We start from the raw sequence: 18,000 nt of genomic DNA, 5'->3' as shown, positions 1-18,000 counted from the left end.
GGTGGTTCAGCATCTCCTTTAGCTTTTTGGGTTATGTCACTTTGCAGTTTCTAACAATTTTTCATCTCATCTTGTTGCACATGGCATATGATTTCTGTCCCCCACTAAGTCGTTGCTTTGTTCCTAGTGGTAGCTCCAGACTGTTCTCTCAAGAACCATAACTAAATGCAGTGTCTTCTTTTAAGTTAACCTTCCTTTAGATGGACTGAGTCATGGATACTTACATTATGCTCTTCTTTGCTGGAGTATCAAGTGCAGGCTAACACAGGCACTGACTCGGGACCCAGGAAGGCCAGTGTCCACAATGGAGGGCAGGACACTGCATCCTGGAAGAAGTGTCCTGCAGCACTTCTCTCCCCAAACACGGACACTGGCTTTTGCCAGTGTGAGGGCAGGGGTGGGCAGAAGTGTGTCTCATGATGAGTGCAAGGGAATATGCATTTTCTTTAGCTTTGCAAGGGGGAGAGGCTTCTGGTCTGGCCATCCCCATCCAGGCTGCCTCTCACCACTTTGGAGGGCACTGACTGGGGAAAAAGCATCAACACCAAGACCAGTAAAAGAAAAACAGTTGGAAAGGTTATGAATTGTCAGTGCCCAAAGCCCAGGCAGGAGCACAGCATGCCAGAAAACAGAGCTCTGACAGACACTCAGGGAGGTAAAGTGAGAAGCCCTGCAGCCTGGGAGCCTGGAGATCCCCCCTGTGCCTCAAAGCCAGGCACATGAGAGAGGAGAGAGGTATCAGAAAGACATGAGAACTACAGGGAGTGCTGCTGGCCATTCGTTTGCCTTATTTTCCACCGTGTCCCTTAGGTGGGACACCCTGTTACACCATTTCAGGAGCAAGAGGCGTTACCTGGATCCTATTTATCTGTGGTCATTAAACATCCCTTTTTAACTTTGCTAAGAAAAACAATGGTCTATCCAGCACCCTGCAGTTATGTTTCATTTAGTGGCACACTTCTTCTGGCTGAAGGATTTTCATAGGTGTTTAAAACTGTTATACATCCAGCACTCCCACAGCTTTCCTGGGTGATGTGCACCAGATTATGGCACTGTGAATATTTGGAAATCCAGGCTGCGATCTTTTATAGGTTTCCTCTGCTCCACGGTGCTGCAGTAAGCATTCCCAGCTGCACCCGTGGATGCAGTCACATCCCTCTCCTGTTCGCTGACATATGGAATGAATAGCTAACAGCTTTATTGACATTTCTATACAGGATGCAACTGTCATAACAAAAAGATACCCAGGCATCCAATTTAGCTGCAAATTTACCTCTGTCATACAGACCCTAGACCTGCAATTCTGAAATGTACTACCATAACAAATACCAGATTTTTCCAGTATGGGTACGAAGAACTTTGAGTATTCCCACACACTTCTCTGCCACCCTTTCTGGCTCTTTTTTTTTTTTTTTTTTTTTTTGTATTACAGCACATTTTGAGTCTGAAGCGACACAGGCAATCAGTAGTATAGCACTTGGGTATCTTCTACATCAATGCTCAAGAAAACAGTGTCAACACTGGAGAATAAGGGAGGGGAGCTGAAAGAGAGGAGGCTTTTAATTTCATTTAATCATGTCTACAAATACTTACGATGTCAGAAGATGAAGCAACATCATCTACATCTGGAGGACAAAAGGAAATAGTTGTAGTTCCATTTTCAAATTCTAAAGCTGATGAAGTGACAAATGGTGTTTATCCTGTCTGGAAAAAATGTTATTCTTAATTGTAATACTGTCACTGCTGCCAGCTCTCACAGCTTCAGTGTGTGGCTCATGACAAATGGTATCTTTCAAGCCCTGTTTTGATTATATAGAAATCTCAACAATGCTTTTTTTAAGCTTGAATGTATATCCCAGAGAAGAACCTGAAAGCTGAAAAAGTGGAAGACTGAGAAATCACTATATATCAATTTTTTAAAATCTCATCATTTTTAATGAAGTGTGATTATTTTCCAAGTCAGTAATACCATACTCCAGAACAGGAAGACACAATATACACACATATAGATACATACATGTCACTTCATTTCTCGCCGCACTGTCTGTAGGCAGAGAATATCCTTTTGTTTTGCATTTACCGTATTTATACATGCAAGCCTTGTATTTTTATACACCTATTGGACCCTTACATGTATAGAAGGTGCGAGAATATGTAATTATACTTCTGTTTGTTCACCTGGTTACATTTCCTGGAGTAGTCTGGGAAGATGCACACCATAATACCCCAAAGAGTATTCATACCATAAGATCACAAGGAGAACTTTCTGGGAGACATCTAATAGAGATACAGAGAAACTAGAAATGAAGAAAGCTCCCAGGAGATATTTTTCTGCTGTTCAAGATTGGTACGAATATGCAGGTAGATCCAATGCTTAGGTGGAGACAGTTGGTTCCTATATTTTACCATATATATTTTTATTGGACATCAGCATTAACAAGGGGAACTGCCCATCTCATAGTTTCCTGGAAGTGCTAGGCACTCATGCACATGCAGAGCAGCAATGCTTCTTAGGTACTGAGCCACCACTGACTGTCACTGTGCATCACTTTTCAGAAACAAGGGGACGATGTATGAGCAGGGAGGACCTTTCCGTCCCCCAGACAGCTACAGCCAGCTTTGCCCTGTCACAGTCAGCCTGAGGCAACACTGTTGTAGGATGCAAGAACATCTGACTGTGGAGTTTTGACATGAAATAAATCTTGGTCCAGTCTGAATAAACATTTCAGTGCTTAGCCACAGAAAGAAGTTGTCAAGATGATGGTTTCACATGCTGGAATTACAATATTTCTTGTAAATATTAGCCTGACTTTTTTCCTTTGAATGTGAAGGCGCATCACCGCGGGGGAACGCAGATTTATGGTTGCGCTGGCACTCGTCCTGTGACAAACAGAAAGAGCAGCAAAAGCAACAAACCCAAGAAGACAAAGCCAGGAAAAGAGGAAATGAGCTATGGGAGCAGCTGGGGGAGCGGGACAGAGGACAGACTCTGTTTCTGTCACCTGGACCCCTGCTGGCTGCTCCTTCAGAGAAGGGACAGGTATCCAAAGGTGCTGAGGTTTGCCTGTGGACACCTCTGTGGGAGCGTAACCTGTGGGATGCTTTTGACAGCTTGGCTAGGTTTTGCCCTGAGTTTTCTCCCTGCCAGGCTGGGAGCCCATTCTGCCAGTGTGCTGAGTGCCCTTGGCTCTTTCCTCATTGATGGGAGGTACAGTCGTGCATCCTTGGACCAAGATAAACAGCTCCATTACTATGGCTCCAAGCTGAGGCTTTTGATGCCTCACCCTCTTGGAAGGCCATTGCTGAGATGGCGCTCATTTCCATCTACAAAGAGCTTTGAGATCCTTGCTCGGACCATGCTGCAGAAGCTCGACGCTGGGTGAATAACAGTGTTCTGAATAGATTCAGCAGGAGCCTGGCCAGAGGGAGCTTTCGGAGTTGCTGTGAAGGAGTCCCCCGAGCAAGCTGCCCGGCTGCCCCATGGCAGGAAGCATGTGAGGGAGCACTTGGCTGCTCAGCCCCCACGCACAGGCAGCCTGCTAAGGCAGCTATTCATTTGGGCTATCCTTCACCTTCTGGGGTCAAAAGCAGCCAAATTAACAAGCTGACAGGTGATTTAAGCTGCCTGGTCTCACCCAGTTCATTCTGACAGAAGGTCACCTGGGAGCGGTCTCACCAGCAGCTCAGCATGTTGAAAAGACAGCAGTCTCCACCAAAGATGAGCAGCGGGAACTATTATTTGGTTTGGGGATGGCAGGGTACCACATGCCCTTCTAGAAACAACCATGGGATATGTAGAGGATGGGGAGTTAGTTTCCTTCTGGGATTTCAAGCAAAGGCTTGGTGGTGGCTGTATTTACCAGGCAGCTGTTCACTATGAACCAGACAACATCGATTTTACAAAGACCATAGAGCTACTGTCAAAACGCGAGGGTGCTGGGACACTGCTGATGTGTGGGATTCAGACCAACACCCTTTGGTGGCATTGCCATTCACTCGATCCACACAAAAAATACCAAAAAGCTCCATGTACCCCTCTGTCAAGTCAACTAGCTCTTGTTAGTCCTCTTTCCTGCCTGGGCTGGCAAGCACCGGAGATGCAGAAGGGTGAATGGCATGACCGCTCAGACAGGGTGTGAAAGCCAGGCTGTGCAAAGCGGCAACACGAGGGCAAGGCACGGCTCTGCTGCCAGAGGCACTGTGCTCCCAGCCTCTGCCCAAGAAGAGCAGCTCCTTTTCTCCACACATTTGGGATATCACACTGGAAGAAGCTGAGGTCATGGTCCTGTAATACCTCCAACTGCAGTATTGTCCCTGCTCAGCCCTGGACCTGTGTTCTGGAGTGATGCCTTCACACATATGTGGATCTGCAGCAAGTGATAAACAGGCAGGTCTAGGGACAGAATAGGCATAGGTGTAAGAGCTTGGGCTGTACCTCATGTTCCCAGCAGAGCCCATCCATATCTAGAACAATTCATAGGAATCAGCAGATTCCCTCCAGATTTACACCAGAACAGGAAAGGAGAAGCTCCTGAGAAGTTCATGTTCCCAGAAGAGCTATGTACTTCAGTACAAAGCATACCCACCCTCTTCTCTGGCCTCTTTCTTTAGGATGACTCACACAGATCTCTGCTTGCAGTTGCCTTCGATCACTCCAGTGAGTCTGCTGTGATTCAGCTGTTCCCATTTTGAACTCCCTCAGAGCATCCTCAGAGTCAATCCCAGCTTACCAAGGTCGGAAACTAATGAAAACAACATGATACAATTTCCAAAGATGCTTGATATGCTTGATGCTCAGCCACCTTTCTCTGCTGAACAGTCATGCAGCTTCTCCACCGGAACATGATTAACTAACACTCGGTGGGACAGCAGGCATGGGTATGTTTGCCACCATCTCCAGTGAATAGTTCACATTCCAACCAAGTGGTTTTTACCACATCTTATGAAGAAAATACGACATGCTACACACACATAGAAATACTTAGGAATCCTATTTTACCGGGCCAGATGGTCACTGTTGGCCCCAAGAGTCATAGCCTTCTGCTCAAAAGAGGATGTCCTGTCTGAAACAGGAAGATGCAAAATCAGAAATGGTAAAAGGTTCAGCATCTCCAAAGATGCTCAGTATGTGGAGCAGATGTGGCAGAAACTCCTCTGCTTAGACCTGGAAAGTTGAGAGAGGGTCACGTCTAGGAGCTCAAGTACCAGTTTGAGTGGAGAAATAAATACAAAGGGAATCCTGAGAAGAAGAGCTGATAGGGAGAACCAGAGAAATGTGTCTACAAATCAGCCTGGCTTTTTGCAGTAAACAGCATAAATTGAACAAGACAACAAGCTGCTTTAAATGGGGAGATGAAGGAAAAGAAAAAACCAGGTTTTGTTGATTAGAAAGTCCCACTGCATTTAGTAAAAGGCTGAAGAAATTATGGGATGAGGCAAGACTTGTTTTGGGGAATGTTGCCAACTGAGCTGTGATGTTACTGTAAAAAACCTTTTTGGGGGGTTGCGCAAGTATTGGGAGGCAGTTTTTAAAAATTCCAGGGAAAAGGGAAACCAAAGCAGCAAGATCCAGTGAAATCTCTTTTCTGCCTGCTTTTGTAAACAATAACAACCCAAGTTACAAATGAAGATTATTTGAGTTCAAGATTCAGCATGCTACCTTTTCATTTCCAGTGAGAGAATTTCCAGTGCACATCTGTGAACCATCTAAGAAGTCCTACAGCAAAAACAGGAAAGATGAATGATGACATTAACCAGTAAAACAAAACAAGGAAAAAAAATCCAAATACAACCAAAAAAATCCAGTTTGGAAGGAATCTAAAAAAAAAAAAGGCTTCCCCCGCTCCCCTCCCTTTTTTTTTTAACATACTATGAAGAGCATAAAGGGCATGCATATAACTTCTTCTCCTTTGGGACACAACTGCAAACCACATAATGGCAAAAGACACTCAAAACAAGTTGGCCAGATGACTGGAGCAGATGCCTGGCTCTAATGGAAATGCCTCAGCCCTCTTGCTAATCCCAGGACCTCTGCTTCTCAAGTAGAAGCTCCAGCACTACCGCACACCCATGGACTGGATCAGTCCTTGGCTCAGAAGTGACAGAACAAAAACTTGACTCCCTGAAGAACATAGGAAGTTGCTCAGCCATCTGCAGAGCCTCCTCGGCACAGAATGTGATGAGATCAGAGGAGCAATCTTGGTGTCTGCGACAAGTTCCTTTAGGGAACTACTAACACCATTAACAAAGCCTTTGGCTTCCTGGAAACAACTGCTTTTCTTTTTAGCAAGTTACTTCCTCACTGCCAGGTGACTGGATTTTGCACGCACCTCTATTATTTGAAAGATAAGTTCACAAAAATGTCTTGATCACGCGCCAGTGATCTCCTCTCTAATGTGAACAATCCTGGCTTTCCCCTTAAGGAAGCTGACCCCCTCGGCCCTTTCGGTTGCCCTTCTCTAACCCGCTGAATCCCTCCTCAGACGCACAGACCAGAACCACACACGCTGCCCCAGAGCTGGGTGCGCCAACCTGAAGCAGCAAAATGGTGCCCTCTGCCTTCATCTCGGCAGCCTCCCTAGGACAGTCGCCCCTGGCCTTCTGGCTGCCACGGCACACCGAGCCGAGGTTTTCAGGCAACAGTCAGTGGTGACCCCAAGAGCTTTTTCTTGCGTGGTGGCTGCCAGTTGTGAGTTCAGCACCATGTGAGCATGGCTTACACTATTCTACCCAAGACATCACCTTACCTTTGTGTACACTGAAGCTCACGTGCCACCTTTCTGCTCCCTTCCTTTGTTTTGTTAAGTCCTCTCGGAGTTCTTCACCAACAGCTCAGCACTCCACCAGACAAATAAACTTGCAACTGACTGCAAACCTGGGCATCCCACAACACACACACAGACTCCAGGCTGCTGGTAAAGATGTTGAATAATACCAGACCCAGAACCGATACCTAGGTGTTCTGTTGCTGCTTCTTTCCCATCCTGAAAAGTCACCGTTGAGCCCTAATTTTTCCTTTCCACTTTCAAAACACAAAAGGACCTTTTCTCCAGTCCGTGGTGACTTAGTAGCTTCATAGCCTTCATGGAGAAACCGTCAAAAGCTATCTGAAAAATCCAAATACATTATGTCCAATTTATCTATATACTTGTTAACACTCCCACATTAACAGTCCAGCAGACTGGTGAGACGGGATTGTCCCTTACAGAAATCGTGTTGTCTGCTTCCCTTGACACCATGTTCCCCCATGTGTACAGTGGTCTTATGGCTCTGCTGTCTTAGGAGGGATGGAAGTCAGACTCACTGGTCTGTTGTTCCCCAAGACCCCTCTATCTGGGAGCTACACTGGCAACTCTGCCCTCCTCCAGCACAGAGGCCATTTGTAACGACAGTTGACACACCTTGGCCAGCAGTTCTTGCAACTTCACACCTGAACTATCATGTAAACGGTGCCCGGTCCTGCTGGTTTACTGACCTCCAGCTTGTCTGTCTGGTCTGATATGTCCTGTGAATTCAGTTCAGTTTGGTCTAGCTCTTTTGATGAACTGCTACCAAGAATATGTGGATTTGGGGCTCTCCCTTATGTCTTCAGCAGGAAAGATCGGTACATAGAACTCATTGAACGTTTCTGCTGTTTCCTTGTCTTCCCTGAGTGCCCTTTTACACATCTGTCATCAAACTAGTTGGCTTCCTGCCTTTGCTCTGTAAGGAGCTATTTACTATCAGTCGTTGCAAGGCTCAACCCACATTCTTTTTTAGCCCTTTTAATTTCTGGTGTATGGTTTACTTGCTGTATTTTATGGGCTTTCCTGCTCTCCTAATTTGGGTAAGCTTCCCATTTTATAAACATCAACTTGTTGCCTGTGATAGCATCCTTAATGTTCCTATTGAGCTCTGAAATGGCCTTTTCTGATCATATTGTTTACTTTTGAAATTGTGACACAAATTTTACCTGGGATTTTAATATAGTATTTTTTAACAGCACCTAAGCTGGTTTTCGGATTGCTCTTTTTAAGGCTTTCTTGCTCACTTTTTTTTTCCCCTTTCTTTTTTAATCTATTTTGATTAAATACCTCTTGTGAAACTCAATATCCATGTGTTGAATATGCTTGGGTTGTTCTTTCCCGTTGCAACACTGACCTAACTACTGTCATTATTATCACAGAACTGCTCTCTCATTAAGAACCTACCTAAAGTAGGTGCTGTGCATCCCCCCACAACAAATCCAGAATAGCATCTTTCTGTGGGTTCTATGGCTGGGTTTTGTTTTTTTAAAAAACAATCATGTATTTTGTCTCTGCATCTCATGTTGATAAGGCATCGATCCAAATGTGGATCCCTCCGCCTATAATCTGCCCTAAATGTATAGCTTCTTTCATCTCACTTAGCAGTTCACAGAATCACAGAATAGTTGAGGTTAGAAGGCACATCTGGAGACGCACTCATCAACCCGCACCTGCTCAAAGGAGAGTCAGCCACAGCAGGTTGCTCAGGGCTGTGTTCAGCTGGGTTCTGCGTATACCCAAGGATGGAGACTTCACAACCTTTCTGGCAAACTGCTCCAGTGTTAGACCACCTGCACAGTAAGACATCTTTTTCTTACATTTAAATGGAATTTCCTGCATTTCAGTTTGTGTCCACTGTCTCTCGTCCTTTCACTAAATATCACTGAGAAGAGTCTGGCTCCGTATGCTTTTCCTTGCCTTGCTTAGAAAGCATTCAGGTAAGAGAAAGGGTTAGCAACATGCTAACTGAATCATAGAATTATAGAATCACAGAATAGTTTGGGTTGGAAGGGACCTTTAAAGGTCATCCAGTCTAACCACCCCTGCAATGAGCAGGGACATCTTCAACCAGATCAGGTTGCTCAGAGCCCCGTCCAGCCTGACCTTGAATGCTTCCAGGCATAGGGCATCTACAGCCTCTCTGGGCAACCTGTGCCACCTCAGTAAAAATTTTCTTCCTTATATCTAGCCTAAATCTACCCTCTTTCAGTTTAAAATGATTACCCCTTGTCCTATCGCTACGGCCCTACTAAAAAGTCTGTCTCCATCTTTCTTATAAGCCCCCTTTAAGTAATTGTAGAAATGGAGTTCTCAGGGAGTTCAGCACAGCCTGGTCAGGTTTTTAATTCATGACAGTCCTTCTCCTCGTAACAATCCATGTAAGGATCCACCTTGTTTAGTACCCACAAAACTGCATTCGGAATACTGTGTCTGGTCTGGGGTTCCTAGTAAAAGACAGACATTGACACTGGAGAGTCCAGTAGAGGGTCACTGAGGTGGTCACCGTGCTGCAGCACACACTGCGGGAGGAGAGACTGAGAAAACTGGGTTTGTTTAGCCCTGGAGAAGAGAAGGCTGAGGAAGGGTCTTCATGCTGCCTACATCTACCTAAGAGGGAATTACAGCAAAGACTGAGTTTTGTGCTTCTTGGACATGCATAGCAAAAGGAGAGTAGATGTGGTTACATGTTGCAAGAGAAATTCCAGCTGGACATATGGAAAAAATTTTCACCGGAGTACTCAACCAGTAGAACAGGTTGCCCAGAAAGGTGGTGGGATCTCTGTACCTGGAGGTACTCAACACCTGACTGAACTAGGCTCTGAGAAACATGAAGTGACTTCAAAATTTGTTATGCTTTGAGCAGTAATTCTTCCTCTACCCTAAGCTTTTGGCATACCTTTCCCTGAGAGCTCACCTGTAACTTATGGCAAGATAATTGCTTTCTCTTGGCATATGCATTTGTGAATGCCAGGCTTCATTACCAGTCAGTGCAAAGAGCACATTTAATGACGCAGCTGTCTCGGTAATAGAAAAGTTTGGCATCTCATAGTGCCTCACAGTGCCTGGAAACATAAAGCTGAGTGCCCCCCAGGGCAGTGAGAGCAAGCCCAGGATGAATAACTCTTCCACTGCAAGACAAGACGGAAAAGACTCCAGAACAGACATGAAGATGTTTCTTCTTTGCAGGCGAACTAATCCCTGCTTTTCCATCCTTTCATATAATCCGCCCACCACAGAAAGTTGCTAACTACGACTTGGAAAGTAAAATGTGCATTAAATGAATGGGTTTGGCAGAGGGAACATCTGTTTGTGAGTAACTTCTTGTTCTCTACATATGATAATGGTTATGGATTAGGGTGCAGAATACTGAAATTGTTTACAGCTCCTAGGAATGGTATGTTTTGAATCATTAATAAGGAGTGGTTTTAAATGCAGATTTTCTCATCAATATGAGCATTGCTGTTTTTCTCCTGCCTAAATAGGTGCAGTTCAGTTTACAAATTAAGTATCAGTGAGATTCACTTAATGTCGCTCTTTCGGCAGCCACAGAGTTCAATATTTTTATTATCACAGTCCGTTCTACTTGGTAGGTTGATATTCACGACAGTTACCCGGCAAAAACAGAACCATTTTCACATGATCTCTAAAAGATATTCCAGGTTTAATCCGACATGACACCAAAGGAAGTAGGAAATATTTACTGGGAGGGGCTAGGTCTGCTTGTTTAAAAACAAACCTGGGAAACAAAGAACCTAAAATTAAATTACCCCTAGCTCAGAATATACAGAATATATTTACACTTCTTTCTCCTTCCAGCACGGTAGTCCCTTCTAAGGGAGATGGGCTAACCAGAAGATTAATGAAGAGGACTCTTCATCTAATGCTCTGCCTTAAAGTTTTCCATGATCTAATTCTCACCCTACTCAGCTCAGATGCTTCCTTCTCCCCTTGCTTTTCACTCTGCTCTTTAGGCAGCTCATTCTGTTCTGGGGATATTGCCTTTAAAAGCAATAAAAATAACTTTTTAGTAGACGTACGTATGTGTATATCCCAGCAAATCATTACACTGACTTAAGCTCTGGCTAGTGTTAAATGCAGATTTGTAGAGTGCGGATTTGCCGAGCTCCCCGCACACAGCACATGGTGTTTGCTTATTTCTCCCTGTCATTTTCATGTGATATTGCCCCTGCCCTGATGCTTGTTTTCTCTAGATTGCAACGTGAGCCCCCTGAAAGCCGCCACTCCTGTGTGTGACTGGGAGGTCTGCATTCCAGCTCCCCATCTGAAGCCCGTCAGAGCTGGGAGCGAGAATAGTCCGTGACATATTCCAGTAGGAATGCCTTTTTAAAAGAGTTTTTTTGGCAACGCTCCAAACACAGTAAGTGCGGGGACGGGGATCTGATTTCACCTCTAATGCAAGAAATATTCATGTGAAAACTTCTGCTCCACAGAAGAAATCACAACAATAGTTAGAAGTTGTAATTAGTTTCCTAGTGTTATCTGATTTTGATAAGCGTATGCATGCACCACACCCACATGGAACCACACGCTCTCTCACAGCTAAACTAATCTGAAGGGAATCAGTCCTGTGGTTTTTTCCATGTGTCAGAGAAGATACTCAAAACGACTTGGGGATGGGCTGGACAAGTTTATCAGACAAAACAAGGCGACAAGAAAAAACATATTAAAATCACAAGAAAACTCACATGACTCTATTTTGGATTTCTTATTACTGCTTTTCCCAGTGCAGATTTTGAGGAGGGGAAGAGTCTGGCTGTGATGTGCTGCAGCCTCTGAGGAAGCGAGCCCAGGACCACTACCCACCACGATGACCTCTCCCAGACAACCTTTAAACCAGCTTCCTGTGAAAGAACATTTTTCACAAAACAACTAGCCCATTTCTACTCACCAGTTCTTGAGAAAGACCTACCAAAAAGAAACCTAGGAAATCACTTTCACCATTGCTAGCTACTAAAAATTTGCAGATCAGCAGAAACCTTTCCTTCACATCATCCTGCAATGTTTCACAGATCCTTCACCCACTAATCCCTCTCAGTCCTCAGGTGCTCCCTACCTGTCACTGTACCCCCCAAGCGTATCACCTTTCCCCTTGTCAACACCCGCTGTGGCCCATGGGTGTCATTAGTTTAGTCTATTACAATTATTTTATTAAAAGTAAACTGATCTCAAAGCAATCATTCCCAACCAGTACCATGAAAATTGCAGTTTCTGTCTCAGACTTATAAAAAAAACTTGATTGGCCAAAGATTTATGCATATTTTTTGGAGTGCATAGGTTGCTCTCATGAAAAATTAAGACTTACAATCCTCTTCTTATCTGTGTCCTTAGACCTTCAGAGCTATTACAGTGGTAATAATGTCAGGGGCTGGACATAGCCACTTCCCACCATTACAGAAAGGCTTAGGCTCCTTTCTGGAACCAAATTGCTCAAACAATGAAGATTTCTCCTCAGAACAAAGGCAGAGTGGCTCCTTTGCTATCTCTAGTGGTTTCTGTGTATGTAAAAGACATGCAGACACAGCAGAGAAAAACGATAGCAACTAAGTGTCGACAAACACAGAAGTCATCATAGCAGGGAAAATCCCCCCACCCTGGTACAAACTTTTGGCTGAAAGATAACATCTTTGTTCTCAGCTCCAAGATGCTGTCACTCCTGTTCGATTTCTTCTGCTCTAAAAGAAACAGACTTCTGCACATGCTTTGTAAATGAAAAGGACTGCATTTAAAAAATGGTTTATTGTTACCTTTTCTTCTTAACAGAAACTGCCTGCAGGGTCCCTCTTTTCAGCCAGAAGCTTGTCAGAAAGCAGCAGTAGTACTGTGAAGGAGTTTGATGTGTTACCTTCATCCTTATTAGCCATTATTGATCCAAAGCAAGGAGAAGCAAGTTGTACTGGATGGATGCTGGAGCATGTGAGCAGAGGCTGTCTATATTGAAACTGATCAGATATTTCAGCTTTGATAACTCTGTAGATAAAATGTTCCAAGACACCATTAAAGGGTCCCCATATAGGATGCAGCCTGCAGTGGTTACAAGCCTGAGGTGGCCTCTTAAAAAGATTAAATCTACCTCCTCTAGGGAGATTTGCACAATAAGAAAAATTACAGACTTAAAAGATAAAGCATTCCAACCCACCTTCCAAAAACAAGACCAGATATCAACGTGTTATAATCCAGTCATGCATATATATTAGAAAGCTCAGGAAGATTTCCATCCAAAAGCTCAAGAACAATAGTCTATCCATCTGGGCCTCAAATTGTTGTATAGGTGTATCTTCTGACAGGGACAAAATGTGAAACAACATGATAGGGTTGTTTTGAAAATGAGAAATTCTGAAACTTGGAAAGTCAAACACTTCGAATAAGACCATCTCCTCCAATGCTGAACACTGGATAATCTACAAATACAACTAAGAAACTCACGCATCTTAAACTCTGCCATGCTCCTCGCTGTATCACATGGGTTTATTCTCTGGTGAAGACCCCAGGGTTACAGAGACGTGAAACGAGGCCACAGGAAAGAATAACTGTGTGTAATGTCAGCCCCGGGTGGCACCTACCACAAGGGCACAGCTGACTGTTCAAACGTAAGGTGCCATGGTGGCTGGGTGCCTGACCCTGTCCTCTGGCTCCGAGCTGTAAGAAACTCTCGTTATTTTAACTGTGGTTATGGGACTTATTATGTACATTGCCACAGGCTTATCAGAAATACTGGCGTTATCACTGTGAGATAAAACTGTTTATTAAGGATAACAGTTTAACAGCTAACACCTCCCTGCCAAATCGGGTATAGCCACTCACACACAATGTCTTTCTAAACCTGAAGATTTATTAAAAGGGAAAGAAGAAATTAAAACATCAGGGTGACGGAAAGCTTATGAAACCCTTTTGACTTAAGTCGCCCCTCTGAATGTGTCTGGCAGCACATTTTCTGTCGCCAGCCCCAGCAGGCAGATCTGGTGTGGGCTTCTCCTGCGTCCCCCGTGTACTGTACCCCGAGAGCACGGACAGCAGATAAGAACTGCTCCCAGCCCGGGCTGCTGCAGCACCGCACACTGCTGGCACCTTCCTTGCAGCACGCAGTGGAGGGCAGAGGGGCGAAGGGTGGCAGCCTGCTGGTGAGCAGGACTGTGCGGCTGGGACAGGGGCCTGTGTTGAACTCTTGGAGACAAAAGGCTTTCCTGTACGCGAAGAACATTTTAAAAGCTCCCTCTCATGGCCTGAGAGCTCACAAGCTTGGTAAACAGGCTTTGCTAAAGCTATTTAAAAACTTTCCTTGCCCAATTGGAACACAGTGGCCCCGTTCAGGAAAGCAATGTTTTTCTCTGGAGATACATCCTGGCTTTGGACGTGGTGAAGCATTTTCTGAGAAAACCTTTGTTAGCACCCTAGCAGGGATGTCCTGCCCCTCCACATCAACAGAGGGTGCGGGGGAGCAGCGCGGGGCAGGAAACGAGGAACCAGGCAGAGCAGTGGGATCCAGCAGTCAAAGCAAGGGTCCAGGATCCCTGTTTGAGCAGAATCAGAATCAAGACAGCAGATACATTGTAACAAAAGATTCCCTGAGATTCCCTGGGCGTTGTGGGAAGCCAAATGCTCTTAGGTCCCTTGTGAACCCCCAAATGTGCCTCTGATGGCACAGGGCAGTTGTTTTTTTTCTTGGGCCTCACCCGAGTGCCAGCCAGCTGCAAGTCAGGATGGTCAAGTTTTGCCCATCAAATCCATTCAGCATAACCTTCCCTGTATTCACCAAGCCATTTGGGAACTGGATAAAAGGGCTTCATAACATTCAGGACAATGTAGTATAACACTGATAGCTAACACACAGCATGACAGCATTGCTTTTTTTTGTTTCACATGCTCTTCCCAAATGCCCTGTAATTACCAGCAGCATAAAAATAACTTCCTCCTGGTTCTCATTTTGCCATCACCATTATCCACAGTACAACTGTGCCCACATCTGGATGGCTGGGGGTAAGTATTACTCTCTCGCTGTAGCGCCCAGGGGCCAGGAACTTGCTGTGGTAGGCACTGGTCAGGCAGGCAGAGACAATGCCTGCCCTGAAGAGCTCCAGGCTGCAATGGAAGATTAAAAAGGAAAGATAAAGTATCAGATTCTCATCTGAATGTGGTCTGCATTCAGCTGAAGAATCACAAGGGGCGGTTTTTCCCCATGTTCACTTCTCTCAGACTGGGCTGATGGGATGATGCCCAGGACATTATCATGCAGATGAGAGCGCTTTCCAACTGTAACTAACATCTCTGGCAAAAGAGGTGGTGAAAAAGCAGCCAAAAAAGATTTGATGTGATACTTAGGACAGATTTACATTTCTTTGCACAACGATGCAAGGAAGATAAAGGCCACAATTCTTATCACTGAAAGCATTTCAATCTTGTAGTTGCTCATGAAGTCTGCTCCAAAACTGGTTAGTTACCACTGACCCTCTTGCAACACATGAAAGCATCACAGTCACAAGACGCCTGATGACCATGTGAGCTGAAAGCCTCAAGTCTCATTCCTGCTTTTTTTCTGTGGGAACTCCCTGCTCAGATCAAATATATCATTACTGCATGAGACACAAAAGCAAAGCTCTATGATTTATAACTATAATCTGTCTTAGGACCTATGTCATGTTTCAGAGGTGTTAATCCCAAATTACTGGCCAACTTTTTTGTCTTCACAATTTTCTTCTATTTCAGAAATACAGCAGTCACAATGTGAGTTTTTTCTTTACTTTTTGTTCTAAAGTTGCTGTGTGGTCCTGCACTGCAGGGGCCACATAGACCTGGTCAGAAATTTCTAACTAAATTATTCTCCTTGCAAAAATGCCTCACCCTTTTCAGCGCTACTTTTTCAGACAGAGCATCTGCTGTGCCAGGGGAGGTGGAGGGAGGCCAGCACTTTCTGGCCTGTAGATCAGGGCACTCTTCTTGGAGGAAAGAGCTCCAGGTTCAGGTTCAATTACTATTTGATTACCAAATAGCTAATCTTTTCTCACATTCTTTTAGAAAAACAAAACCCAAACAAGACAAAACCCAGAAAGGACTTGGTGTCGACCTACTAAAAGAATCTGAAAATTCTAAAATCTAAATTGTTTTCGTGGGATGGCATGAAAAGCATTTCACATCCTCCTCAACCAGTAGGTATCATATCACAAGCAATAGATTTTAGTGAGGCTGAACTTCCTCTCAGCAGCCCTTTCCTTTAGAATTGGGGTCATTTAGGTTGGAAGAGACCTTGGGAAGTCATCTTGTCCCTCCTCCCACACACAGTCCAGTGAGACCAGGTGGCTCAGGACTTTGTCAAGTTTCATGTATCTGCTGGGATACATGCTTCTCTGGGCAGCCTGTTCAACTACCTCCTGGTGAAAATTACCTTCCTAACATCAAATAAATTTCCCTTCCTGCAGTTTGTGCCCATGGCCTTTCATGCTATCAGCGTGCACCACAGAGAAGAGTCTGACTCTTGTTACCGAGTTGTGGAGAGCAAAACCATCTCCCCTTGGCCTTCTCATCACGGGACTGGACAAACCCAGCCGTGACTGCCTCTCTTCAAACATCAGGTGCTCCTGCCCCCTCATCATCCTGGTGACCCTCCGTGGGTCTTACTTTGGTTTGTCAATTAATTTCTTGAACTGGGGAACCCCAAAGTGGATACATTATTCCAGCTGCAGTTTCACAAGTTTGGAATAATAATGACCTCTCTTGACCTGCTGGCTACACTCTTGCTAATACAGCCCAACACATGGTTGGTCTTTGCCATAGTGGCATATTGCTGCCACGTGTTGAACTTGAGGTCCACCAAGACACCCAGGTCCTTTTTTAAAGACCTGCTTTCTAGACAGTTGGCCAGGCTGAGCCGTTGCACAAGGTTATTTCATCCCAGGTGAAGGACTTAGATTTGCCTTTGCTGATTGTCACGAGATACCTGGCAGTCCATTCCTCCCAGCGCCAGGGTCCCCCTAAATAGCAGTGCTGCCCTACAGCATATCAACCACATCCCTGCAATTTGGTATCATCCACAGGTTCCAGTTGTTAATAAATGTATTAAACGTGTTGGCCCCAGTACTGGTCACAGGGGGACACCACTAGCAGTAACCTGCCACCAGAAGGATTTTGTACTGCGGATCTCAACCTTTTGAGTCAGGCAGTCCAGCCAATTTTCTATCCACTTTATTGCCACTTATCCAGTCCCATATCTCACCTTCTTACAGAGGCATAGTGGATTGTTTGGGTGTTTGCAAGATGCTCTGAAAGCTGCAGCCTCTGTGTGAAAACACCACAGTAAAATTGGACAGAAATATATTTGTAGTATTTCTGAGTGCTTGACTTTGCAAATTAACTGAGGGGTTTTTTATACAATTTTATTTATATCTATACTAAGTGGGGAGTACTGGTTTGGGGCTCAAAACCTTTTAAATGTTGGGGCTTTTTTAGTGGCTTTTTTTTTTTTCTGGTAGATGCTTTGCAATCCCATGGTTATCTGCAGGATGCTGCAGGAATAACTGTGAGTGACTGTTCCTAATGAATCTCACTAACTGCAACTATAGTGACTAAGACTCTTAATGCACTGATTTTCCACAAGACTTCTGCCTGTCGTAGTGGATTACGTGGTTATTCAGGTTTCTCTCCATTTGCCTGTACAGCTCCATGCCCGTTGTTCCTCTCTGTGCCACCTGTGGTTCATGAAGACAGCTGATGCAGCTGCAACAATCACTACCCTCCCCTGCTCCCATTGCATTGGCAATGGCAGAAGCAGCACATCTGACTTCAGGACCACCCAATCTCTCCCTTTATTCCTTTCCTTCTCACATTAGGCCAGGCTATCCTTGCAACAGCAAAAATTAGTTTCATTTACAATGCTGAGAAACTTTGAACTTTATTTGAACAGATGATGAATTTACTTCACAACCATGATTCATTCCTAACACTGAATGGGACAGCAGGGGGGATGGAAAAATTGCACTTGAAGAGGGAAGGCTTTTTGCAAGGAAACTGAAGAAAACTTATCGAGAAAGCTCAGGGGATCTTTACTGGGCCAAAAAGGCAGACAGGGCTTTTGGTGACACTGTTGTCTTCCAAGAATAAGACATCCACTTCTCCAGAAGAGTCTTCTGTGCTAGAGGACTAGCTGGAGGCATTTGGGGCAGGTTTGGATGGTGGAAAGCCCTGCATGTTACAACAGACACACATT

General features: G+C 44.7%; 1 protein-coding gene across 1 annotated transcript in view; it reads right to left on the bottom strand.

Annotated features, from left to right (window-relative positions):
• Positions 1-1,910: 1,910 nt before the first annotated feature.
• Positions 1,911-18,000, bottom strand: part of ANKRD46 (ankyrin repeat domain 46) — a 52,432-nt gene continuing 36,342 nt past the window's right edge. Inside the window, exon 5 of the mRNA XM_055798754.1 lies at positions 1,911-17,975. Coding sequence (XP_055654729.1) covers positions 17,837-17,975 — 139 coding nt within the window. The 3' untranslated portion in view covers positions 1,911-17,836. The remainder of the gene's footprint in view (positions 17,976-18,000) is intronic.

This window comes from Falco peregrinus, chromosome 3 (assembly GCF_023634155.1).
Source record: "Falco peregrinus isolate bFalPer1 chromosome 3, bFalPer1.pri, whole genome shotgun sequence".
NCBI lineage: Eukaryota > Metazoa > Chordata > Aves > Falconiformes > Falconidae > Falco > Falco peregrinus.
Note: the sequence above shows the minus strand (reverse complement) of the source record. Positions and strands in the feature narration are given on the sequence as shown.